This window comes from Anopheles gambiae, chromosome 2, assembly GCF_943734735.2.
Source record: "Anopheles gambiae chromosome 2, idAnoGambNW_F1_1, whole genome shotgun sequence".
Classification (NCBI taxonomy): Eukaryota; Metazoa; Arthropoda; class Insecta; order Diptera; family Culicidae; genus Anopheles; species Anopheles gambiae.
Window position 1 is genome coordinate 50,528,378 of NC_064601.1, and position 24,819 is coordinate 50,553,196.

The 24,819-nt window shown below is 45.7% G+C and overlaps 5 protein-coding genes across 11 annotated transcripts in view; 2 read left to right on the plus strand and 3 right to left on the minus strand.

The window, feature by feature from the left end:
* The window catches only part of LOC1274038 (A disintegrin and metalloproteinase with thrombospondin motifs 9), a 157,191-nt gene extending 146,229 nt beyond the window's left edge, over nucleotides 1-10,962 (minus strand). For 3 of the 7 annotated variants that reach the window (XM_061642673.1, XM_061642676.1, XM_061642672.1), the window contains exon 1: nucleotides 10,071-10,958. The gene's annotated coding sequence lies outside the window, so the exon portion shown is untranslated. Of the gene's footprint in view, nucleotides 1-10,070 lie in introns of all 7 variants that reach the window. The other 4 variants (XM_061642679.1, XM_061642674.1, XM_061642677.1 and 1 more) reach the window with 3 other exon arrangements.
* A 1,286-nt stretch (nucleotides 10,963-12,248) lies between these two features.
* LOC1274041 (ras-related protein Rab-4B) lies at nucleotides 12,249-14,832 on the minus strand. Its single transcript, XM_313105.5, has 3 exons — nucleotides 14,552-14,832; nucleotides 14,291-14,371; nucleotides 12,249-14,060 (listed from the first exon to the last, which is right to left on the minus strand). Exons 1-3 carry the CDS (start codon nucleotides 14,565-14,567, stop codon nucleotides 13,483-13,485), a joined length of 675 nt encoding a protein of 224 aa, XP_313105.2. The 5' UTR covers nucleotides 14,568-14,832; the 3' UTR covers nucleotides 12,249-13,482.
* A 1,399-nt stretch (nucleotides 14,833-16,231) lies between these two features.
* LOC1274042 (N-sulphoglucosamine sulphohydrolase) lies at nucleotides 16,232-18,516 on the plus strand. Its single transcript, XM_313106.4, has 2 exons — nucleotides 16,232-16,767; nucleotides 16,840-18,516. The coding sequence occupies exons 1-2, from the start codon at nucleotides 16,683-16,685 to the stop codon at nucleotides 18,261-18,263; spliced, it is 1,509 nt and encodes a 502-aa protein (XP_313106.3). The 5' UTR covers nucleotides 16,232-16,682; the 3' UTR covers nucleotides 18,264-18,516.
* A 78-nt stretch (nucleotides 18,517-18,594) lies between these two features.
* On the plus strand, nucleotides 18,595-21,326 carry LOC1274043 (dentin sialophosphoprotein). Its single transcript, XM_313107.6, has 3 exons — nucleotides 18,595-18,756; nucleotides 18,826-19,888; nucleotides 19,957-21,326. The coding sequence occupies exons 1-3, from the start codon at nucleotides 18,730-18,732 to the stop codon at nucleotides 21,270-21,272; spliced, it is 2,406 nt and encodes an 801-aa protein (XP_313107.6). The 5' UTR covers nucleotides 18,595-18,729; the 3' UTR covers nucleotides 21,273-21,326.
* Nucleotides 21,327-21,333: 7 nt separating this feature from the next.
* On the minus strand, nucleotides 21,334-23,947 carry LOC1274045 (exocyst complex component 8). Its single transcript, XM_313109.6, has 5 exons — nucleotides 23,698-23,947; nucleotides 23,449-23,604; nucleotides 23,047-23,380; nucleotides 21,650-22,961; nucleotides 21,334-21,578 (listed from the first exon to the last, which is right to left on the minus strand). Exons 1-5 carry the CDS (start codon nucleotides 23,750-23,752, stop codon nucleotides 21,399-21,401), a joined length of 2,037 nt encoding a protein of 678 aa, XP_313109.5. The 5' UTR covers nucleotides 23,753-23,947; the 3' UTR covers nucleotides 21,334-21,398.
* Between the last annotated feature and the right edge of the window lie 872 nt (nucleotides 23,948-24,819).

The window sequence follows — 24,819 nt, forward strand, 5'->3', positions numbered from 1 at the left end:
GAACGGCACTTTTCATCCGTAAAATAGTTTGGACCAGTTTCGTTTCCCACACCGGCGGTTGACCGGCGTTCAGGTGCACTTTGGGTCGCTAGGATGGCGCGGTTTCCTACAACCCCCACCACCGTTTCAGTTGCATCGGTTGTGGGCCCAGCAAACGACCCTACCGCGATCACGCACCGATTTATAAACCGCTGCTCGATCGGTGCAGTAAAAATACAATGTTGAATGCGATGTGCGTGTGTGTGTGTGTTTTTTTTTTAAATGCTTTTGTTCAAAAATAGTGCAAAACGATCGCTATAACAATAACAATTCATCGTTCGGCGTCTACGTTCGGCGCTTTTGCTTACGCGGTACGACGCCGTCCTAGCGAGACACGGCGCAAGCGGAGGGCCTCCAGCAAGGGCCGATTGGTTTGGTCCGGTGGAGGGGAGTGGGGAAAATTGTTATTGATATATGTCAAGCACGAGCGCAAACTGCCCGACCAGCCACGAACACAATGTAATCCAACATAAACATTCGGAATTATGGCTTAAGTGCGTCAGGGGGCGGGGGTGCGTGCGCACCCGTTTTTTTCTCCCGTTTGGCGAGTATTAGGAAGAAGAATAAGAGCTTCCTTTAACACAATGTTGTTCGTTTTCTTGCCCCCCTGATTCCCAGGCGAATTAGAGCTAGAAACAGGCTTCCCAAAACACCACTGATGAACGATGTTTGCGACGAGGAGTTTTTTTTAATTAATTTATGATCGGGCTATTACGCGATCAGTCATCTGCCGAGCGCCGGCACAGTGGGAAAGGATGTTGGTGCTCGACACGCTGCCGAAATGCGATATCTTCATCGATCGGATCGATGGTGGCCGCGCAGCGCAGGAGGCCGGGAGAACAGGAAGTGCTAACGAAGCGGCAGACATAACGCGAGCATTGAACTTGCCGTGCCGCAACAAACCATGCCAAGCGGGAATTGGAAACTCCCGAAGGAAATGAACCCGCTTTTAATTACTTGCCTAAAGCTGGTGCACCCATTTTCCGCTATTAAACCGTGACCGAGTGGGTATGTTTGTAGATGAAATGGTTCTGCGAAACAACAAGTAGAACGTCCTAGTTTTATGGCCAACCGGAGGTCGACCTTGTTCGGCGCAACAAGCTCAAAAAACGAAGCCGTCTGCGATCGATCCGTGGATTTTGTGCTGTTGTTGTGACTGAAAGGATGAAATTGGAGCATTGGATTAAGAGAAAGGACAGGCGAAATGGGTCCAGCTCACCCCCTCAGTGAAACGTAAGGAACAACACGTACTGTGCAAACAACACCGAAACAACACGTTTGCCATGCACCACGCCACACTTCTGTGCCTATTTGCCGGGGACAGCAACCGAGGACAGCAAAGATTCCGATTGCTCATCGTCACTGTCACTGCACTTCGCTAACGCCGGGCGGGAGATGTGAATTGAAAAACGCTTAAAATGGATTTTAAATTGATATTAACGACCGTGGGTCGAGCGGCTTTAACCACCCTCGCCCATCCCGCCCTATAGCAGCATCCAAACACTGGCAGCCACTTTTGTGCAGAAAAGTGTGCAGAACGTCTTCAAACGTCAACACACGCCCCAAGAGCTCCATCGAGAACAGACAGTATGGAGACATAAGCAATCCGAGCGCAAAGAAAAAGGGGAGAAAAACATCGTTCACTGCTTCGTGCGTTAAGTGCTTTCGCACACGGCCTGCAGAAGAGCAATCCGATCCATTGCGATGATCAACCGATCCTCGGTCGCTTCGCGTTGGGCTTACCCCACACGGACTGCATGATGAGTTTGTGTGTGTGTGTTTTGTGCAGTAATTATAATTTGATGACAGCCAACGATGGATAAACCCTGTTCTTTTATTTAATGTACATCCTGTTTTGTTGGAAAAGTCCTTCCCGCAGTCCCGCAGCAAAGGGGACGGGACCAATTCCATCCCACCAAAGCAAACGGCCACCGCGCCAATTGAGATAAATGATTATGAAACAATCGAAAGATAACGCCGAGACAATCGAAATGGCATTGCTTTTACGGGCGAAAGATTTTTATTTCTCTTTCACTTTAAACGTTCCTGTTTTAAAAATGCCGGAATAACTTGCACACAGTGTGACAATGTGCTTCTGGGATGCGTGGCAGAGGGTGCTTCGACAAATAGGCCGTGTAATTGCAATTTATTTGCACTGCTGGGGAGGATGATTTTTTTATGATTGATGATGGGTGAAACCATTAAACGGTAGTAGCGAACAAAAAAAAAAGCGGAAGACGCTGACCATCTATCTCCCCCCAAGGACTTTAGCACTCATCACGTGTAGGGATGATGAACTTTTCAATGATCAGAGAGCCCTTGTGGTGCACTTTCATTACAGGGCACTTTAAGGAGTAAAATCAACGTAGTGGAACATTTCAAATAGAATAAAATTTGAACAAATACCAACTGAATTAACTTAAGAGTTAATAAACAAAAATGAAAAATTCAAGACCTTCTAAATACTGTACAATTTGTTGAAGGATTTAGTTTTTTTTGGCAGTGAAGTGTTTCCATTTTATGACTGAAGTGCAAATGAACGTTGCGCTTCCATTTTATTCCAATTTATGTAATTGTATCGTAATCCCGGCCTCGCAGTTCAGTTGTTGGTCTGATTGTCCAGACCTGTAAACCAATCGAGTCATCGTTGATAAGGGGTAAACCAATCATATCACTGATAGCCAAACTGATAGCCATTTGTGGCCAAGGCAGGCTCAGATCGAAGACAGTAGGTGTGCTAAACAAGAGGAAGAAGATACATAAAAAATGTGTCAAATCTTACATTACAGGGGTTTTCAAGGTTTTTTTGTTTGATTTCCGAGAGAGAAATCATGATAAATAGAGAGAAATTTAGAGAGGAAATGTGCAAAAGAGAAGGATAGCTAACTTACAGCACACATTAAGTGGGGAGTCTCATTCGTGCGGCTGAGCTAGAGCAGATTGGGATAATCCGGGCCCGTGCTAATAATTTAGAATTAGGAACAAAAAACATGTTTTATTACATTTATGTCCTTTATGTTATTGTGTTAATGTCCGTGCATTCGACATAAAATTTCCCATAGTTTTTTGTGTGGTTCCCACGTTTTTTGGGCGTAGTCAAGAGTGTTTTAGATCAATTGTATTTATCTCGAATCGGATGATACCAATAAATTGGAAAACGATTCAAAAATAAATGGAAATTAGTGAATAAATCGTAAAACGAACCAACTAATAAATCACTGTAGCGAAGAAAGCTAGCAAGCTCTTCATCTTCTTGGGCATAATTTAAGTTATTTGTATACAATCTATGTAAACCATTTTTTTAGGAATTTAGGTGACTCATGGAACCTGCAACAGCCAACGCGTCTGTCAAAAATCAAGCCAGTCTATTTTAATTTATGTGGAAAAATATGAAAAATTATGTCACTATCTTTGTTGGACAGTAAGGTGTCAAACATTTTCCTTACTCCCTTCGCTTAAATAGAAGTACAAGACGCTCAAGGCGCCCTAGGAACATATTCGATCGATTCCAGATGCAATAAACCGATGATGTGCTGTCTCATTTCGCCAGGATGTCCATTCGCTGATGCTCCCGGAAGCCATTTTCACCGACCAGTAGACGCCACACGATGAGTCACCCGTAACCATTTATCCCGTCGGCACATACGGTGAATACGTTAGCAACCCATCCACCCATAAAAATGTATGAAAGACGGCCCATTTATAGAACGCGCAGGCACGCGCACGCCGGGGCACATCTCCCTGTATACGTAACGTAGATAGAGTCCTCGTAGGTGCGTGTGTCTCCAAGGTTGCGCCACACCCGGAGGGAAATTCAAAACCGTCTAGGACAGCCCTATCGCAAAAACGCAATCGCACACAAACACACACACACACACACACACACACACACACACACACACACACACACACACACACACACACACACACATACATTAAAGTTTGCTGGAAGAAAACGACAAACGTTAGACAGTTCCTCCAGTCCATCAAGAAAACCGCTACATCCACAGACACGGATCCCCCGTTTGGGAGTACTGCAACTGACTGAGAATTTGTGGCAGAAAGTAAGAGTGAATTGTGCATCGAAAAGAGATTGTGCATCGAAATCGAATCGAACAATAACAACAGCAGCATCAGCAGCAGCAGCAAAAATGCGCTTGCAATCGCCTGCATTCTTTTACCGCCCAAAAACTCTACCACAAGAATGAAGACGTTAAGTGAACTTCCTCCTCCCATTCCGTAATGCAGAGCGCGCTAGGGTGGCTGGCGATTTTCGCGATCGCGCCACGGGAGCAGCGACCTCCGCAACTGGCTTGCGCTTCCGCCAGCCCGGGCGGGTAGGGAGGGGGAGGAGGTGTGGGAAGGGGAGAAGGCACAATCCGGGTAAGTGACGGTGGCACACAAAAAAAGAATGAACACGTTTTTACCACCACCGCCGCCGCCGCCGCCAGATAATCATCGTCGGGTGGCCGGTGCCCGGCTGGTGATTTGTTTATGCTGCCCTGTCGCGATAATTTATGTGCAATGTGCACAATCCCCCGTGTTACGGCGAAGGCACACCGTGACACTCTACCACACGTACCCCCGCGGGGGATGCTGCTGCAGAAGCGACACGATACGAGATAGATGATAATACAGCAGTCGCTGAAAAGCGTTGGGTAAGGAGAGAAATGGCAACATTGGTAATGTAATTACGAGCTCGGTGCGAAATCCGACGGCAACGCGAGCCGCGCCGAGCCAGAGACGGTTCTCTGCGTGACGAAGCATATGTGCATTTTATGCGCTTTTTTTGTTTTGTTTTGTTATTATTTTGGGATAAATTTTAACATTCTGCTAGAATTTAAATCCCCGACCGCGCACACTCGTTATCCGAGGGACGCGGGGTTTGTTGCAATATTAATTGCTTTTGTTTCAACAAGACGTTTCACCTCGATTTGCTCTCTTTCTCTCTTTTCCTCTCTTTATCATCGTTCAGTTTTTGATTTAGCTCTTGACAAGGCGCCACAGATGGGCTGCGGATACACGTAGTGCGCGATCACAGCATGAGCAGCCAACGGTTGAATTAAAACATGAAATGATGCGTACGTTAATTGCCTTTCAGACGATCAAGCGAATGCTATGTTAATCTGTCTCGTCTTCTTCTACCAGCGACACACGAAAAAAAAATTAGCAATTTAATACAACTCTCTAAATTCAGACATCCCTTTCAGCAATCGCTCCGTGATGATAACCGTCACATCCCTCCTCCTCCCAGGAGAGCTCAGCTGCTACCCTCAGATTCGGTTATCATTCACATTTGTTTGAATGCTTTAATGTTATTTTTTTCCTTCATTTTGGCAGTGCTTCGTTGGTAACACCACTAGCAGCTGCTACCACAAACACACACACACACACACACACACAACACCCACCTACTAAGAGGGGGGGATGGATGGTCACGCGCGGCCCTGATTACTGTCGCGTTGCTTTGCGCTTGCAGTATAAGAAGCGTTTGACCGACACGACAACCCAAATCTGTGAAGAACAGTGGAGGGCGAGATTCTGTACAACGGTTGCAGCGATCTGGATTAAAAGCTGGAGCTGCTTTTAATGCTTGCTGCTGGTGGTGGTGGTGGTGTAACCAGCAAGCGACCCCAATTTCATAACGAACGCACTACTAGAGCAGTGTATTCTAAGGGAAAGCGATTTCGGCAATCCTCTGCTTTCTTCGAGCTGGAGAAAGATGAACCGACCAGGGCCGGATCGCGCCCGCCGGTGGTCAATCATCGATCATTAAGAGGCCGTCATGTAATGCCCTTTCCGCATCGTTAGCAATCGAACCGGCATTTCCTCTTCTAAGCTAAACAAAACGCTTGATACAACCGCTGCTTTCCAGCGGGTGGTAAGCCGAAAGCCGCCCCAAAACATCTACCATCCTGGTACGGTGGACCGAAACTTGATCGCTTCTTTCACCCCCTCCGTTACGATCAAACGCATCCCCGATCTTGCTTCCGGCTGCGTGCCAGTGGAGGCGCGTGTGTGTGTGTATTGTGTGCGAGTAAAACCAGCTGACCCCGGGGATCACCGTACGGTGACCACCCAAACGCACTGCTACCAGCGATTCCGCCACATGATGCAATAACGATTACCACTTTGCTGGCGATCAAACATTTTGCTGCCGTTGAAACTGAAGGGGTGCAGGCGAAGGAGACTTACGGTTTTCCATTATCACCATGGACGCATCTGCAAATGCCAGCCACAAACAGTTCAACTTTCATCGTCACTAAATCTAGTTTGGCGATATCCTCGACGAGCAAATGGTAAGCCAAACCAAAACCCAACGGATTTCGCGTCCGTTTCGGCCAATCGATCGATGGGGGCCAAACGGATAGGGTAAGAGTTCGTGGAAATTTACCGCCAAGCAAACAGGAACAATTTTCCGAGATCAAAAATTAACTCACCGAGATAAAAATGTACACCCGCGCCCGCCGGATGGGCGGATTGGCAGAACGAAAGGCGCAAAATCGACGAGACGGGGCTAAAAATACTACCGGGGTGGGAATGTTTTTAAATCGTAAATTTTTTGTACATTCTATTCTGCGGTCCCGTCCGCGCGGGCGGCAGAATTGTAGGGAAATCGAAAAAGCATGAGGGTGGTAGAGCGGCAGTAAACATCGAACCAGTGCGCGATCGTGGCGGAGGAAATGTTTTATCGAGAATCTGCAAAAACAGCTGGGACACGACACAGTGACAAGTTGCGTTAGAGAGCGCGGCTCAGGAGCATCAAAGTGGCGGGAGCGTACACTCAATTATGTTTCTGAACTTAAAGGTTTGTAGAAGAAAACGATTTTGCTTAACTTTATCGCATACCATAGGAAAATAAATCAATACTATCTATAAATTACACACATTTTCAGTTCAATAATTAATTTTTTTCCGTAGTACAGTAAACACGTGATACGACTTAACAACATGTCCATCGCAGGACGTAACCTGGGGATGTGCTTAGCCAAAATTCGGGTTATGTTGGAGCAAATAAGAAGCAAAATATAATGTAAACCGAGAGTGTTTAAAAGTTTTCTGTGTTTTCCGGGAGAATAAAAGGGTACGGAGGAGCTAGTGGTGGGAATAATGACGTTTTTGTCGGAATCGATTCCGGCTAGCTCCGAAGTTCCAGTTCCATAATCGAATTGGAAACCAGAATTGGAATTGATTCCAGAATCGGCTCCGGAATCGGAATTGGCTCCGAAATCGGAATCGGCTTCGCAACGGAGTCGGTTTGGCATCTTCACAAGAATACGCGTTTTGGTCAAACGATGCTACGTATTGATAGCCACAAAGCATCAAAACTTCTAAACGATCCTTCTAAACGATCCATTCTCATTTCCCGGATCCGGAGAGATTCCCGGAATGTTCTCGCTTCTGAAACTTCTTATTTCAATTGAAGATCTGATTCTCATTCCGTAGCTAATTCCATTTCTGGAGTCAATCCTGATTCCGTTACCGGGGCAAATTGCCGATTCCTAGGTCAATTACGATTCCAGAGCCGATTTTGATCGCGGAATCAATTCCAAAACCAACTCCAGAATCGGCTGCGGAATCGGATTCCGGAATCGATTCCAGCATCGGAATCGGCTGGAAGAACATGGAGCAAAGTGGTCATGGTTAGGATTTTGAACACATATGCTTCATTAAAAAAAAAAAAAAACTTACGTCAAGATTCGTGATCGAACATTGTTTTGAGATTTTGAGTTCTGACATTAAAACTAGAAGAAAACTTTAAGGGACTTATTGATAGAACTCATTAACACTGATCCACAAAAAAATGTTGAGCATAACATTGCGGAACAATGTGTTATCAATTTATAAATATTATCTAAGCATTGCCTAAAATTCACAATAAACTCAAGAAACACATCCCCGGGGTTTGCGTCTGTCCCATAATAAGTTTGTACCTTTGCAGTACCCCTTCACCCATTAATATAACGATTTATATGCGGCCAAAATAAACGCACCGCAATTCGACATTCTGTGTACATTCGCATTTTTTCAAGTTCATCTTCACACTTGCGAAGTCTGTCTATTGCGTAGGACACACAGCACAAGTCCTTTACCGCTCATTTACTGAGCATCGAAACACTAATTGCCAGTAATTGCATGCATTACTCTCTCTCTTTCTCTCACACCCGCATCGCCGTTACTGGTTGGCCCATAAGCGCCCGTAGGTCACGTGCACCTGTTCAAATTTCAAGGTGGTTAGTGGGTAAATGGCATTGTACGATACGGTCATGCCGGCGCTAGCCGCCATGTCGCATCAATGCACCCATCCCCGAAGCAGCTTGGGTTGTGTCGTTGAAACCAACCGACCGATCAACGACGTCCCAAGGAAAATAATGGATTACCTAACAAATTCTTATTCCGAAGATCCCATGACCGTTAAGTGCAACCCGTCATGCAAGCCTAGACCGATCGTGCCACCCGAAGTCTCAGGCTGGCTGTAATTACACAAACAATAACAGGAACAAGCAAATTAAAAAAAATCAAATCCCCAGACCACCAACGTCCCTTCCACCCACATAATCCACCCGAAACGTGGGGCTGGTTCCATTGATTAAAAGTGTTGCCAGATTGGAAGACAGGTACGGTGGCGGATCGTAGCGACCATCGCGTCAAAAATAAGGTCAGCAAATGAGCGTGGAGAGGACATCGCCCAGCACCACCGGGACCGAGGTACGATTTCACTCGCGGAAATTCCCTCCACCCGCTGCTGCCGTGGTCAGCGCGCCGGTACGGATTGCACAAAAACCGATGCGTTCAGCAGTTCGGCTCCAATTTCGTTACGCGACGCGTGTGTTTGTGCGCTGCTGCTGTGTTGCATCTTTCCCGCTCTTGCCCGGCCTTCCCTCGTCATTGGTCGGGCGTGTGGTGTGGTGGCCCCACCGTGCGGTGGGTAAGTAGCCACCCTATCGCACGGCTATTGGTTACGCTTGTGTGGTACACCTTTACACCGAGGGTACACCTTTGCGTGCGACCACGCCAACCTGGGAGTACTGGGCGGGCACGGCTGGTTCACAAACACACCGACCGCCGGTTACCGTGTCGGTCGGACGAGTGGGAAAAGTGCTTTACTGGCATGTATCACAAAGGGTTTGGAGGACGGGAAAGGCGGACAGGCAAGGCAAACATACCGCGACGCTAGGCGATCCTCACACGCCCGGGCGTGCCCCGGGAATGTCCGAAAACAGAAAACAAAAAATCTCGCGCCGTCAGCACATCAGGGGGGAGGGGGACAGAGCGTCGTTTCCCGCAAGGAACACTGCGCATCTAAGACGACGGTGGCCCATTCCACAGTGGGACACTGACTACTGCGAGCTCGGTCCCTAGGAAAGATGTTTCTGATTGAAGGGTTTGAAGAAAAGCATGTCACCCCCTTCAAGGTTCGGGACATGTATTTAGACACAGGTAAATTTCAATGTACCATGTGGGAAAATTCTTCAAAGGTCTTCAACAAATTTGGCCTCACTTTTGCATACCACAAAAGAAAATCAATAAGCAGTCACTTACTGTTTGCCGTACCATCTTACATTGGGCTCTGGTAATCATGGCTGTCGGAGGTGATCGTGATGAGACTCCGCGATGCTTACCATGCAGAACAAGACACTATTCTCACGCACAACGCCGTGCCCAGCCACGAGTCTAGATCACCAATCCTGCCAGTGCTCAAGAACGCTGCGGTTTGGGACGCCTTGATGGCTGGGTGTCTAACTTGGGCAGCGTGGCAGCAGCCTGCCTCGGGCCAGCCAATCAAACCAGTTTCGGACAAAGCGGAAGGCGAAATGGCAACTGAAAACGTAACCGAGCGCAACCACGCAGCCAGGGCTACGATCGCAGTTGTCGCTACAAGAACGATCCATGCCGCCTAAAAATCACTTGCACACAAGAACCGTTGACCCCCACCGCAAAGGTTAAATAACACCAGCATCAAGCGGAGAAAACATTCCCTCAATTATCCGGCATTGTATTGTGACGCCGTGTTGCACGTTGCCACTTACCTTTCCGCACTTTTTGGCACTCTCGTCGAAGCTCCTCGGCATCAGCATCAGCAGCAAGTTGAATGGATAGGGCTGTCAAACGCCCGATACACATCACTAACGCACGTGATAAAACTGTTTCAACCGGCAATCACGCATACACCTGTGCGCTCGATCCCGCGCGATCGGGGCGATAATAACCAACACCACGAAAACGTCGAATTTGACAACGTTGCACACACGACGGTACCAACTTCCGCGGCTTTGGATCCATATGCCTGAACCAGATTGCGACACGTTTCACTCACGAGCGTGCTCTTGAATCTTCTGCCCCAGCACGATGCGGGATGCGCGCAGTGATTGACCGGGTTAGTATAGCTGGCTGCCCCGGTCAGGCTCGACACTTTGATCTTTTTCTTACGCTATTTTAGCTACCTCGTGCACTGACACTCGACGTAAGCATCACGAACAACCTTGGCAAGGCCGACGCGCCCGATACCGCAATCGCGCTCAGGTGCGTACGCTCAACACTTAAAACGCGATCTCCGTGCGCAGGCAGACAGGACGACCGATTGACGACCGATCCTCGATGCCGCAGCTTCTCGACCACAACCGTGTAAATGCTCTGCCGTGCGGCTGGCCCACGGTGCTTACGATGCGCCTCCACGAGCGAACATCGAACAACGCGGTTCGCTTCCGGGGCTGTAAAGGACGTACCGAGATCCTGTTACGCGGACGATACTCCCTCAGGGGCCTTTGCGTAGAGCTGCAGCCGTGTGCGAGCGCCACCCCGAATTATGAACCAACCAGCCTAGGGCTATTATTGTACGACGAGCACCGTGCGAGTCACAACCGTTCCGGCACGCGAACGAGCATGAACTGTTTCACGGTGCGGAATCAACCCTCGGACGGTCTCGGCATCGACGTAGCGCGAGCTGCGCTCGCTCTCTCTGCAGGTCCGGAACGCTACCAGAAACATACGGAATCGCGCGCTTCGGGAGCATAGAGAGTAACCGCGTTGCTGCACGCTAAGATGTTTTTTTTTTTGTTCTTCAGCCCCACCCCGATCCGCACTATGGGCCCAATCCGTATCGGCAGCTCAAGAAGAGTTTAAATTTTTCTTGTCGAACTTTGGATACTGAAAGATAAAACAATGTTATGTTGAAATGAAGCCGTTTGGTTTGTACTTGTTATTATAAAATACGCCAAATACTTACCACAACAATACTACAGGCTCATCTTCCGACCGGTTTCTCTGTGTACAGCAGCATGATACCGAAAGTTAAAAAAAAATTTAAAAAATCTATATCTTACTATAATCATTGTGCTAGATAAATTATAATCAATAAATAACAATAAAATTATGATCAATATATAACAAACATTTGCATTATGCTGAACCTATATACCGGATTGATTGTCGATACCGCCGATACAGGGTTTTCCAGAGGTTCTCATAGTTGTTGGATACTTCTTGAATCTTTCTTATGCGAAATGAAATTCATATGATGGAAATTTGATTCGAAGGCACCCTTTTTGGACATGTGGAAATTCCTATTAGATTTGTCCTACAAGGTTGGTATAGAGTCCAATTCCCAGTACAGGCGGTCCCCGAGATACACGGTACCTCTTATACGCGGATTCGGAGATACGCGGTTTTCTAAATTTGACAATTCTTTGAGCAAATTGTACTGATTTGACACATTAATTTCAAATTGCCAAATAATTTCCGTTTTGACCGAATGTTAAAAACTATTTCAAAAGGTTTAAAACAGTTATATTCAGTCAGAATCATATCAAATAGTTCATAAAGTGACTAAAACCGCCCCCTACTTGCAAAATTACACGAAAATTTCTGATATTTTAGCTGGAAATCACGAGATTCGACTTACCCGGAAATTCGAGATACGCGGTATTTTGCGGCCGTTTTCGGTCCCCATTAACCGTGTATCTCGGGGACCGCCTGTACATTAAGTTCATTTCACGGAAGAAAGAGCCAATAAAGTGACCCACAGCTATTAGAACTCCTGGAAAAACCTGTAAATAAAATAAAATTGTGCAACTCACATGATCACTTTAAAATGAAACCGATTGACAATTTAAGTTTAATCTGTGTAATATAATGGTGCTTTCTATACACAACAGTATTGTCATCAAGTAGATGCTAAGGGATGTGGTTCCATTAAATGGAAAAAAATATATCGTTGAACAAATTTATTGGTTTTAATGTTCTCCTCCCGTCTACTCAGGTATAAAGATATCTAATGCACAATAAAGTTTCATTTTGTAGTTCGATTTTTATGTTTTTTTTTTTTTGTTATCGCTCTCGTTCCCTCCCTCTCTATCTCACTTTTCTTTCTTTACAGTTACATCTAAGTGGTTTAAGTTGTTTAGTCGTCTCTGCACATTGCCCCGCGATTCGTAATTTAACATCACATTCCCTAAACATTTCAAACCGGTGTTAAACCGAAGGCTCTGTCATTTAAATCTACGGTACAGTTGTTTTAATATAAATCGATTCTTCCGATCCTCTTGACATCGAACCAAATCACCAATTGGGTTGCAAAACTACTCATTGGAAACGGTATAACGGAAAGCTATTGAGGGAAAATAATTTTACTATTTGCTAGGTTTGTTGCTGTCGTTTGATTGATTTAGGTGGCTTTAAATTTTTGAGAAGCATACGTATCTCACTCAGAATTTCGGGTCCCTAGCATATTTATTTGAAAACATGTTATTCGTTTTGCTGAAGTAATTATCCAAATCGCGGTAAATAATGATCTAGCTGGATACCTAGTTAAATTGGTGGGGAAATTGTGCAAATTGATAAATGAAACATTTACGTAAAAGAAAAACAAGCGCCATACTATGTAACACAATGTGTAACAACAACCAAAGCACGGAGAAAACTAACAAGGAATAATATCAATATCATGTTAAACCGGGAAGATTAGTGTGTTTTTATGAATGATAAGTTCAAGTGTAACACAGATTGACTGAAATGCGTTCGAAAAGGCGCAGGTCGATAGGATGTTTCAGACACTCTTGCATCTGAATGTATAGCGTAATTTTAGTATAGTATGTAATTGTCCAATACTGAATCCAAAATAACTCGAATGGCCAACGGCCATCCGCACAACTCTTTTTGCCTTTTGCGTGAATATAATCATTTAAGGTAGCACAATTTTGAGATTCATTCCTCTGCAGACAGAAAGAAGCAATGCTTCTCGTTTTGATTGAAACAGTCCCAACGAATGCATATCCTGTGCTCGGATAACGGACACCCGTCCGGGATGTCGCCCACCCTGGGTAGCGGTACCCACCATTTCAATACATTCCGCCCCAGAGTGTAGACAAGCTTGATATATAAGAACAGGATTGATCATGGTACAAACTTACACAGACCGCGGGCGTCACTAGCCTTCGTCACTTTCTACGATCGGCAACTGCCGCCGCCGCCGGAACAATCCGGCCGCAGTCGGCTCCTCGGCTGCTGTCCGCTCGCGAGCGTTCCGGCCGCATTGCGTGCCGAGGTGTCCCCGTACTGAATGCCACTGCCAATCCGTTCCGGATCGAGCTCCCCCGTTTCGATCTTCGCAAGGATGGTTTTGGAGCATTTCAGGAATGCCTCCTCTACGTTTTCACCCGTCTTGGCGCTCGTCTCTAGAAAGATGAGCTCGTTCTCCTGCGCAAAGTTGCTCGCCTCCAGGAACGTGACCTCGCGATCCTCTTCCAGATCTTTTTTGTTTCCCACGAGCAGTATGCAGATGTTCTGGCTTGCCAACGTACGCGCATCGTTCAGCCAGTTCCAGAGCACATTGAAGCTGTCCCGTGAGGTCGTATCGTACACCAGCAAAGCACCAGCAGCACCACGATAGTACGACCGCGTCACCGATCGAAAACGCTCCTGTCCAGCCGTATCCCAAATCTGTAGCTTTATCGATTTGCCGCCGACATTCACGATCCGGGATCCAAATTCGACCCCGATTGTATGTGAGCTGTCCTCCTTAACTGCACATTCGGGCCGCCGAGCATGAAAAAAAAAAATACGCACAGAAAATAAAACAAACCGAGATTGTTACTGCTCAAACTTAAGGTTCGAACGCGATTAAAAGAGTGTGGCACTTCGAAGAACATCGCCCATCTGCTGATATTTACGCATTAGCGCTATACCGTTCCAGTTCATTGCGTTTCGCTGGCCTCGCTTTCCGGCCAGGGTCTACAGCGCTTCGTTTACTTACACTTGTTCTCGATAAAGTGATGAAGCAAGCAGGATTTGCCACTACCAGCACGGCCAATGATGAGAAACTTGAAAAGATAATCTGGAACATGCGGGTATCATAACGTAGGTGATGGAGAATATGAAGTAGAAGCAAAGGGAAAACCATGTAAAAACACCCCCAAAACAACAAAAAAGGTTAACAGTGCATATTAATGAGTCGCTTTGTTGCTACTGCCAGCGAATCGGGGCAGAGGCAGCTTTGAGTGCGTGTAATATTTACCGTAGGACTCCGACATGTTTTCTGCACTTAAACCGTCGTCAGCTTCTGTTGGCAGCTTATTTGCGGGAGGATTAGCACCCGAAAAGAAGATAGAATATTACGCTCTATTTCAAAACGCACTTTGCTTGTCGAGAGGAAACAATTACTGTTACTTTGCACAATATAAACCTTTCAGATGGAAACATTTATTTTTCTGTGTCTTTATTTTTCATTTTCGTGTTTCGTACTTTGACATTTAGCTCATTGGCCCGTACAACATGGCGAGGGTTTTTGACGTTCGAATGTCGCTGCATCTCGCTCATTTTCTCTACACTTGCTTTACTTGCCTACAGTGCTCGTTTCAAAGTTAATGTGCATCTTGCAGATCATCTACAAATGCGCCATGCTGTACATTGCGGGACATTGCAAGAGGTAGGTATGTTGTAATATTAAGGCCGCACTACATTGATCGTACTCTCTGGTGTAAGTTGATTTTCACTAGCGCACCTGGCGGCAGCTGACCGAAGCATTTTTCCAAACAATTTGGAGCCGCTTCAAAAAATATGTAATTTTTCCATGATTTTAACCTAATTTGGACAAGAAAAGTTTTGTAAAAGGTAGATGCACATGTCCTGTAAGCCTTGCATCCATTTTCATGGCAAAAAACGATGGAAAAACAACTTAAATTTGAGATCCGGCACGACCATTCCCTCGATGATCAAAAAAAGCTTCGGTCAGCCGCCGCCAGGTGCGCTAGTGAAAATCAAAATTACACCAGAAAGTACGATCAATGTAGCCCGGCCTTTAGGATAGTGCTGCAGTAAACGCTTATCCTGATGTGTTTATTTGCTATTTTTTAGGCAACCACTTTAGACGGATTTTGATGCACCAGTTTTGTAGGAGAATGGGAACGACTACAAACATCAGTATATTCACACGCCCTCATGCGCCTGAATGCATATCGACGGAAAATTGAATACATCGATAGTACTAACTCAGTGAAGAACCGTAGTACACGCTCCAATATGCTCCGTAAGAACAGCAAGTCTTCGGCCGTTCAAATAGACATAGAGCGACAACGCCTCGCGCGATCGAAATAAGCTCAAAATTTCACTCCGCGTAGATTAAAGATGATCATTTGTCCCAGTCAACCTACTTATTTTTGGTTTGAAAACATAAAAAAATAGCTAAAATGTGCTCAAATTTATTTGTTTGAGTTTGTTTTTAATCTGACTCGTAATCAAACTGAATAATTCGATTGTTTCGGATGAAGCAGAAATGTCGCGCGAGACAAGTAGCACTGTTTGCAAAATTGAGCTACTTTTTAAAACATAGGAACCTCAGAGACAGCCTTTTTTGTGTACAGTCTTTCCCCGAGTTACGCGAATAATGCGTTCCGGAGACATTCGCGTAACTCGGATTTTCGCGTAAGTCGAATATCACATGTTACAGCAAAAATATACTTTATTTATCATAATTTTTGATTGAATTTAGTTCATTTATGTAATTTAATACTTATTTGATGCAATTGGTGTAGAAAATTTGGTTATTTATCGGTAATTATCTTTCATTTGACAATTGATGGAGAAAATTGTACTGATTTGACATCTGAACTGTCAAAAATAAAAATTCGCGTAACTCGAATTCGCGTAACTCGGGAAAAGACTGTATTTTCTATGACAAATTAAAAGCCAATGTTTCACAAGTTGTATGGGTTAGATTCGATGCAAGCTCGCAAACGAGCATGAAAATAACAAACAAGCATATTTTGTTGCTTGGGAATAATAGTTCCAAACTTTCACTTCAACAAGGTTTATAATGATCGTTTTTGTGGGTCGCGAAACAATACGCTACAAATTATAACCTCTACCAAATGCGCTCTTGATAAACAATGTTTGAATTATATTATGCTAAACTAATCCTTCAGATCGCTGCAGTAAAACAATAGCGTGCTTCGGCTGAAAATCAGCCACTGGAAAAGGAAGCGGTTGAAGTGATAGACTGCAAATAATTAAGTCATCACTATTCTGTTTTGGGACCTTGTGTTCAACAATCGTAAGACGCACTGTTCCAGCACCAGAGGATACGGCCACAAGCAGTTGAGCAAAGTGAAAGGTGATCGTATGAACTAAGTTAGATGAGTGACTAAAAGATGTCGTGGCACACGGAACTGTTGCTAAGTCTGGTTTTGTTGTCATCCGTTCCATCCGAGGCCAAAAATGTGTTGCTTCTATTGGGTAAACAAGAAAAGGAAAAACAGACTGAAGCAAAGAAAATATCGCTATAACTCTTCATCCTCTTTCCCGTAGCTGATGATGGCGGCTTCGAGATGGGCGCTTATCGGAACCGAATCGTGCAAACTCCTTTCTTGGATGCATTGGCGAAAGAGAGTCTCATCTTCAACAACGCGTATGCTTCGGTAAGCAGCTGTTCGCCGTCACGCGCCTCAATACTGACGGGCATGCCGGAGCACCAAAATGGCCAGTACGGACTGCACAATGGGGTGCACAATTTCAACTCCCTGCCGAAGGTGCACAGCATTTCATCGGTGCTCGGAAAGGCCGGCATACGAACGGGTTTGATCGGAAAAAAACATGTCGGACCGGACGAAACGTACAAGTTTGACTACGAGCGCACCGAGGAACAGTACCCGATCAATCAGGTCGGACGTAACATTACGCAGATAAAGCTCTTCGTTAGAGAATTTCTGCAGCAAACCAAGTCAACCAGCAACGAGCCATTCTTCCTGATGGTATCGTTCCACGATCCACATCGATGCGGTCATGTGACGCCCCAGTATGGTAGCTTCTGTGAGCGATGGGGCTCGGGAGAGGAGGGAATGGGATTGATTCCGGACTGGCATCCGATCTACTACGTGTGGGATGAGATCGATCTACCGTACTACGTGCCAGACACGCAACCAGCTCGATACGATCTAGCTGCACAGTACACAACCATCTCACGGCTTGATCAGGGTGTTGGTTTGGTACTGAAAGAGCTGCGCGATGCAGGCCTTGAGGACGACACGCTGGTCGTGTACACCTCCGACAATGGACCGCCAATGCCCGCGGCAAGAACCAATCTGTACGATCCAGGCATGGCGGAACCAATGTTCATACGATCACCAGAGAAGGGCGTTCGCCGCAACGAAGTGACGTACTCGATGACAAGCCATCTTGATCTCGTCCCGACGATCCTCGAGTGGTTTAATCTCACCCATCCGCAGCCGACCACACTAACCGGGCGGAGTTTACTGCCGCTCCTGTTCCAAGAGCCATCTAATCAACCGGATGATGCTGTGTTTGCGAGTCAGAGCTTCCACGAGATCACCATGGCCTACCCGATGAGAGCGATACGGACGAAGCGCTACAAGCTGATTCACAATCTTAACTATCAGCTACCGTTTCCGATTGATCAGGATTTCTACGTGTCCCCCACGTTCCAAGACATTCTCAATCGCACACTCGCAAATCAACCAGTTCCGTGGTACAAAACGCTTCGTACGTACTATCACCGTCCCGAGTGGGAGTTGTACGATCTGAAGATGGATCCGACCGAGTCGAGAAATCTGTTCGGGAAGAGCAGCATGAAGGACACATTCCAGCAGTTGAGTGAACGTTTGCAGAAGTGGCTGGAAGTAACAAAGGATCCGTTCCGCTGCGCTCCGGACGGTGTTCTACAGGACACCGGGGAATACCTCAACATTCCAACTTGTCTACCATTAGGACATTAGCATGAATAAGAATTGCCGTAGTGGGTAGGAAAACGGTGCTATTGCCGGTAAAATTATGCTGTCCTCATACTCCCCAACCTAATTAATTTCTATATGCGCTGGTGCGTTGTTGTTTAAACGTTCAATTCAAACGAAACCGCTTTTTGGCTCCGTGCAGACTTGCAAACGTAACAACGTACCTAATTTAACAACATGTGTTTAATATTATTGGTAAATGAACAAAAATACTCTTATACCAACAAAAAATAAGAAATTCGTTCTTGGTTGTGTAGCTTTTTACCAATCGCGTGATGCATTATGCATTTATTGCATGATGCTAATAATAATTTCACATATGAAAATGAAGTGGCCAGTGTGCAGACGCCCTTACCGCTGTCAAAGACACATGTTCTAGAAACGTAAACAATGATGACAGTTTGATAGATTCACGTTTTCCGAAACATCTCCGGTGCGGTTTCGTTTAAAAATGGATAAATGTAAACTAATTAAAGAGGTAAGACACGCCGCAATACACGTTTCTGATAAAGGATATCATTAATAATCTGTTCATTAAACGCGACAGATTAACAAACTCCAAACGCTTCTGAAAACAAGACGCGTTGTCATCATCCACAAGTTGGTACGACTGAGCAAGCTGTTCACGGCGAAAGCTGCAACGAGTTCTGATCCGCGTGCCCAAAAAAAGGCGGAAAACTACGTGGCCATCCTTACCAACATTAAATCACTCTCTCCTGCTACATTGTTGGAGAAAGTCATACAATATCAGCCTGCGAAAAATTGGCAGCCGGCGGATCCGCCCTCTATTGAACAGCGCAGCATTGCCCGGTTTATGGAAGATGAGAAGCTAGTTCGGCACCTCAAATCGCTCGAAGGTCAATTTGGCAAAGGTGAAAAATCAAAGCTGCTTGAGGTCCTTAAGAAGAAGAGTAAGATAAAAACATCCGTGAACAAGCAGAAGAAAAAGGAAAGGATTGCGAAGCGGCTAGCAAAAGAGGAGAAAAAGAAGCAAAACACCGGAAAACAAAATGACGCGTCCGATAACAAGAAAAAACTGAAACGTAAGCTGGATAACGATGGAACGGATGTTGTGCAACAAACAAGAATTGCTTCGTACGAATCGGACGACGGCTCTGAGCCGCGGAGCATTAAGTTGAATGAATCCGATCAATCTGATGAGGAAGAGCAGTTCGACCAACGAAGTTCTCCTAGCGTGTCCGTCAGTGAAAGCGATCCCGATTACGCCAGTGATGAAGATTCGGACGCTAATGCTTTGGAATCACGGAAAAATTATGTTTCTGTCGCTAAGCCGAAGAAAGCTATTGACCAGGAAAGCAAACCGATCATCAGCGAACCTGAACTACCATATAATCAAAGTCTTCCAGCGAAAAAGAAGGTTGTAAATTACAAAGCACCCGAGGACGACGACGAAGAAGACGGAGTTGAGCTGTTAACGGACAGCTTCTTCATTACGGAAACGGGAGAACGGTACGTGGCAGTCGCTCCAAAACTCAAACCTCGGGCAGAAGGCGATGAAGAATCGGAAGAAGAAGAAGAAGAAAGCTGGAAGTTTGCCAATAAGCGGAAAAAACGAGAGCAGCAATGGCAAGAACAGGATAATGATGAAGGTACATTACCTACTTACTTGATTGATTGCTATTTGATTAACATGTAAAATTTTTTATGTTGTTTGCAGAACTGGACTTTGGGCAGAACTATACGACGCACAGCAAAGCAAGTAACCTTGGCGGGAAAGGAAAGTTTGCCAATGGGAAGCAAATGTATAATCAATCGTCTAAAATTAACGAGGATCTTCATCCGTCTTGGGCTGCCAAACAGGCTCAGCAAGGCATTAAACCTTTCGCTGGCAAAAAGGTGGTATTTGACGCAGAGGATGGTGATACAAACATGAAACCAGTTGGCACCAACCGATATCCCAACAAATCTGATAGTCAAAGCGATCTTCATCCGTCTTGGGCGGCCAAACAGGCCCAGCAAGGAATTAAACCTTTCGCTGGCAAAAAGATTGTGTTTGACGCAGAGGATGGTGATACAAATATGAAACCAGTTGCCACCAACCGATTTCCAAGTAAATCTGATAGACAAAGCGATCTTCATCCGTCTTGGGCGGCCAAACAGGCCCAGCAAGGAATTAAACCTTTTGCTGGCAAAAAGATTGTGTTTGACGGCGAAGATGGTGATACAAATATGAAACCCGTTGCCACTAACCGATTTCCCAGCAAATCTGAAAAACAAAGCGATCTTCATCCGTCTTGGGCGGCCAAACAGGCCCAGCAAGGAATTAAACCTTTTGCTGGCAAAAAGGTGGTATTTGACGCAGAGGATGGTGATACAAACATGAAACCAGTTGCCACCAACCGATATCCCAGTAAATCTGATAGACAAAGCGATCTTCATCCGTCTTGGGCGGCCAAACAGGCCCAGCAAGGAATTAAACCTTTCGCTGGCAAAAAGGTGGTGTTTGACGCGGATGATAATGATAATGAACGGGCAGAATTTACTTCCAACCAACCAAAAAGCGACAATTTCAATAGCAAATCAGACCTTCATCCTTCGTGGGCGGCGAAGCAAGCGCGAAATGGAACTAAAATTTTTGACGGGAATGGTACGAGGAGCTTTCCACCAAAGCACACCTCAAACAATGATCTTCACCCATCGTGGGCGGCTAAACAAGCACAGAGCGGAATTAAACCATTTGCCGGCAAAAAGATTGCATTCAATGATGATGATAATGACGGCAGTAACCACGGCGACCCGACCGTTATAAAACGAATGCACCCGACAGATAATCGGAAAAACAACGATCTACACCTTGCAAAGCAGGCCCGGAATGCTGTACTACCTTTTAACAGTGGTAGATCAGCATACGGCAAAGGTGTTCACAAGTCTCAAGCTGACAACTCTGACCTACATCCGTCCTGGGCTGCGAAACAGGCCCAGAGCGGAATCAAACCTTTCGCGGGTAAAAAAATTACGTTTGACGCCGAATAAATAATTTCGCTCGGTAAAGAAAGCGATCGTTCGCACTCTATTATCGAACAGTTAGTCGTCGTTTGTTAGACATGTTTATAGATATATTCTAATGGCGTAATAATCCACATATATTCTAATGTTCGCCTACAGCACGTCCGTTTGATAGACACTACGGGGTTTCGGTTTTGGTGGAACAGTTCGAAGTTGAGTGTGCAACTCCATAAGCAAGTCCGGTTTTTTACCGGCAATCCGTTCGAATCGCTTCATCGCAATAGGTAGCAGAACTTCCGCCATGTAGGTTTTGTTTTTCGCCACAAAGTTCATCTGAAAGGTAAGTTGGTTTGTGTTATTTTTTTGTTATATTTCTCCCATTTCACCTACGTGTTTGTACTTACGTCTGCATTCAGCGAGTTGGGCGGTTTGATGGAATGTTGCGAAAGGAACAGCTCGCGAATGAGCATCTCAGAATCGCGCTGCAGCGAATCGTACTTCGCTAGATAGGCACAGCTTTCTGTGGTTTGCAGCAGATGGCGACAGAAACTAACCGTCGCCTGTGTTAGATTAATCCACGTGTCGCCCGTCACGTACGCCCGGAAGTCGATGCCCAGCACATCGAATTCTTTAAGCAGCGTGCGGAGACCGGTTTTCGTTTGCAGATTGTATGGTTGCCACGGGTCCTCGGTACGACCGATCGAATCGACCAGTCGGTAACGAGCTTCATCTAGCAGTTGGCCTAGCGTGCTACGCAACAGACCCTCCATGTGGTAGGACAGGTCGAGTCCTATTTCACGCAGCTTCAAGCAAGGCTCGCGCACACCTTCTACCACCTTCGCCACCATCTCGAGCTGCGTATCCTTCGTAAGATAGTGCTTAATGAGCTGTGAGGCAAAGTACTGCAGTTCCATGTTGCACCACACGATCAGTGCACTAGTGCAGGATGCCTTTGCGCTGAACGCACGCAGAAACTCGCTTGCCACAAGCGCCACGTCGCAGAAGAACAGCTCCGACACGGCCAAATTGTTGCGCCGTGCCTGGCGCTGCGAGGTGCGAATAGCGCTTGTACACACGCGCAGCAGGATCCCGCACGCTTCGCGCGACTTTTCCATCTCGACCAGCAGCTTCAGCGGTCGGCGACTCGAGCGCAGCGCTGCCTGTAGGCTACGGCTCTGCGAGTTGGACAGCTCGTGCATTAGCACCGACGCCAGCGAACCTTTGAGCGTTTTGATCTTTTCCCCAATTTCCGCTGCACCGTGGAAGGTGCTGTCCTGGGCGAGGTGATCCTCACACTTTTGCAGCAGCGCCAGACAGTCCTCAAAGTGTCGCTGCGCTATTTCCGCCTGTATTTCTTCCGGCGCCGTCACAAGCCACTCAGGCGGTAGATTCTCCACGATGACGCGTCCCATTTCCGAGGCGGTCGGGCTAAGGGTGAGCAGCTCACTGTCGGTTGACTTTTGCGGTGCCTCGAACTTCAAGCTCGTCGGGGGCTGTGGGGCTTGCGCTTTCTTCGGCTTCTTCAGCTGGTGGAACTTGATGGCATGCTCAAACTTATCGATCCATTCCAGCTTGGCGGCTGAATTGATGCACTGAAACATGCGCGCTCCATCGCTCGTTATTACATTGATCGCGTTCTTGTTCACTCCATCCAAATCCTTGATGTTTATCACGGCAATCTTCTTCGTTTCGTATTCTGTTTGAAATTCAAGTTTTCTGAAAAAAGAAGGCAACCAGCGAATGTGAATCGGTTAAACACGCCTTAACGTAACGTCCGCAGGTCAATCAAATGCACGCTTACTTTTCATTTCGCACTTTCGCCAGCACCAGGACCTCGTTAAACAGGAACAAATGGATGCGACAGATGGGCCGATAGTCGTTGGAATCCAGCTCAATCAGACCACCTTCGTGAATGAAAACTTTATCATCCAGATTGCCCTTGTAACCGATGAGTGATTCCTTAATTAGCTGGATTGCCTTTCGATTTTGTTGCTCCTCGTTAACGTTGGGATCTAGGCTTTGATCTTCGATGATGTTTTTTTGATCGTCGAGCATCGATTCGTCGCGAAGCGTTGTCAGTAGATTGCGTTGCTCGATCAGTATGTGCGACAGCTGGTACATTTCCGACTCCAGATCTAGTGAAAGCGGAAGAAAGTTACGCCAAATGTTTCATGTTGTACTTTGGACCAGCATTGCGGCTTACGTGAGATCTCTTTCGCCGTTTCGATAAACTGCATGTAATTTTCGTACACATGTTTTTTCAGCGTAGACGATACAGTCTCACTAAGAGATTGGATCTTTTGCTTTGTTTGCTGCAGCTCCGGACCACCGACACAATCCTGCACCAGATTTTTCACATCTGTAAATAAAACCAACCAAGAGATGTGGTTCTTGTTGTCGTCATCTGTGGGTAAGCAGCGTTCCATTTTGCTGTGCTGTCCCTTTTACTTACACTTTTCAGCATTGAAGTTATCCTTCTCAAATACGGCTGTGCTTGCTTCAGGCATATTGGTTTTTGATTTTGCAAATTATTCACTAAAATATACAATATTCTTAAATCCGCACTATCCGTAGCGATAAATCGACATTTCTTGTGGGTGTTTTGTTGTGACAGTTTGTTTGGCGTATCTTGCAATCAGAGTGACCAGAAATACCGATTTATCTGTATTCCTACCGATTTTTTATATGCCTACCGATTCACAAATGACCGCCTTAAAACTACCGATTTTCCATTTATCCTACCGAAAATCAAAGATATTTGATTTTTCAGTCGTTTAAGCTTGGCTGTTTGAAGGATTGCTAACCTCATTTGTTACTTATCGCGCTGATGCACGTTTGTTTGCCAGGCACTTTTTATTCTTATCCGTTAAATTTTGATGTTCATAATAAGTAGAAAATGTCAGTTACGTGGATTCCGAGAATTGCTCATCAAAGAAAATCATTTAAATTTGAATTTGAATCTCGCTGTCTGCGGTTGAGCCCGACTGACAAAGAGAATGAAATTTTCAGGCTAGGGGTAAGTAGAAACACACGGTGGGGGTCCGGCCCAAGATCGGATCCGAAGTCCGTTGTTTTGGTCTAAAAATTAAAAATGGCGGATAGAGCGCTACCACGGAAAGAATGCGCTCTATTGCATGCCTTTAAAATGCACGAGGCGCTCTCACTGAAAAGAACGCTCGCTCGCGCCGTTTCATTGTATTTTCCTCATACCCCTTCCTTTCCGTTTCTTTCGGCTTGCACTGCGCTGAATTGGTATACCACTTCCCAAGCGCTACAGATTAAGCTTAAACGACTGGAAAATTGAATATCCATAGAAAAAAATGAAAGCTCCACAGCTTCATTGGTTTGATCAATAGATGGCGTATTACAACTCATCATTATATTGCTATCCTTTTCTTGCAATGTGTTTCGACAAGTTTCATCTTATCATTACCTATATAGCCTTATAACTTTCTATAAAAAAATCTATTTGATTGGTCGTGTGGTCAGATACGTGGGTATCAACACCAACGACCATTACTCAAATCTTACTTGCTTCAGTGCTGGTAGTTTCCGTTGGAGTTTGGTATTTAAA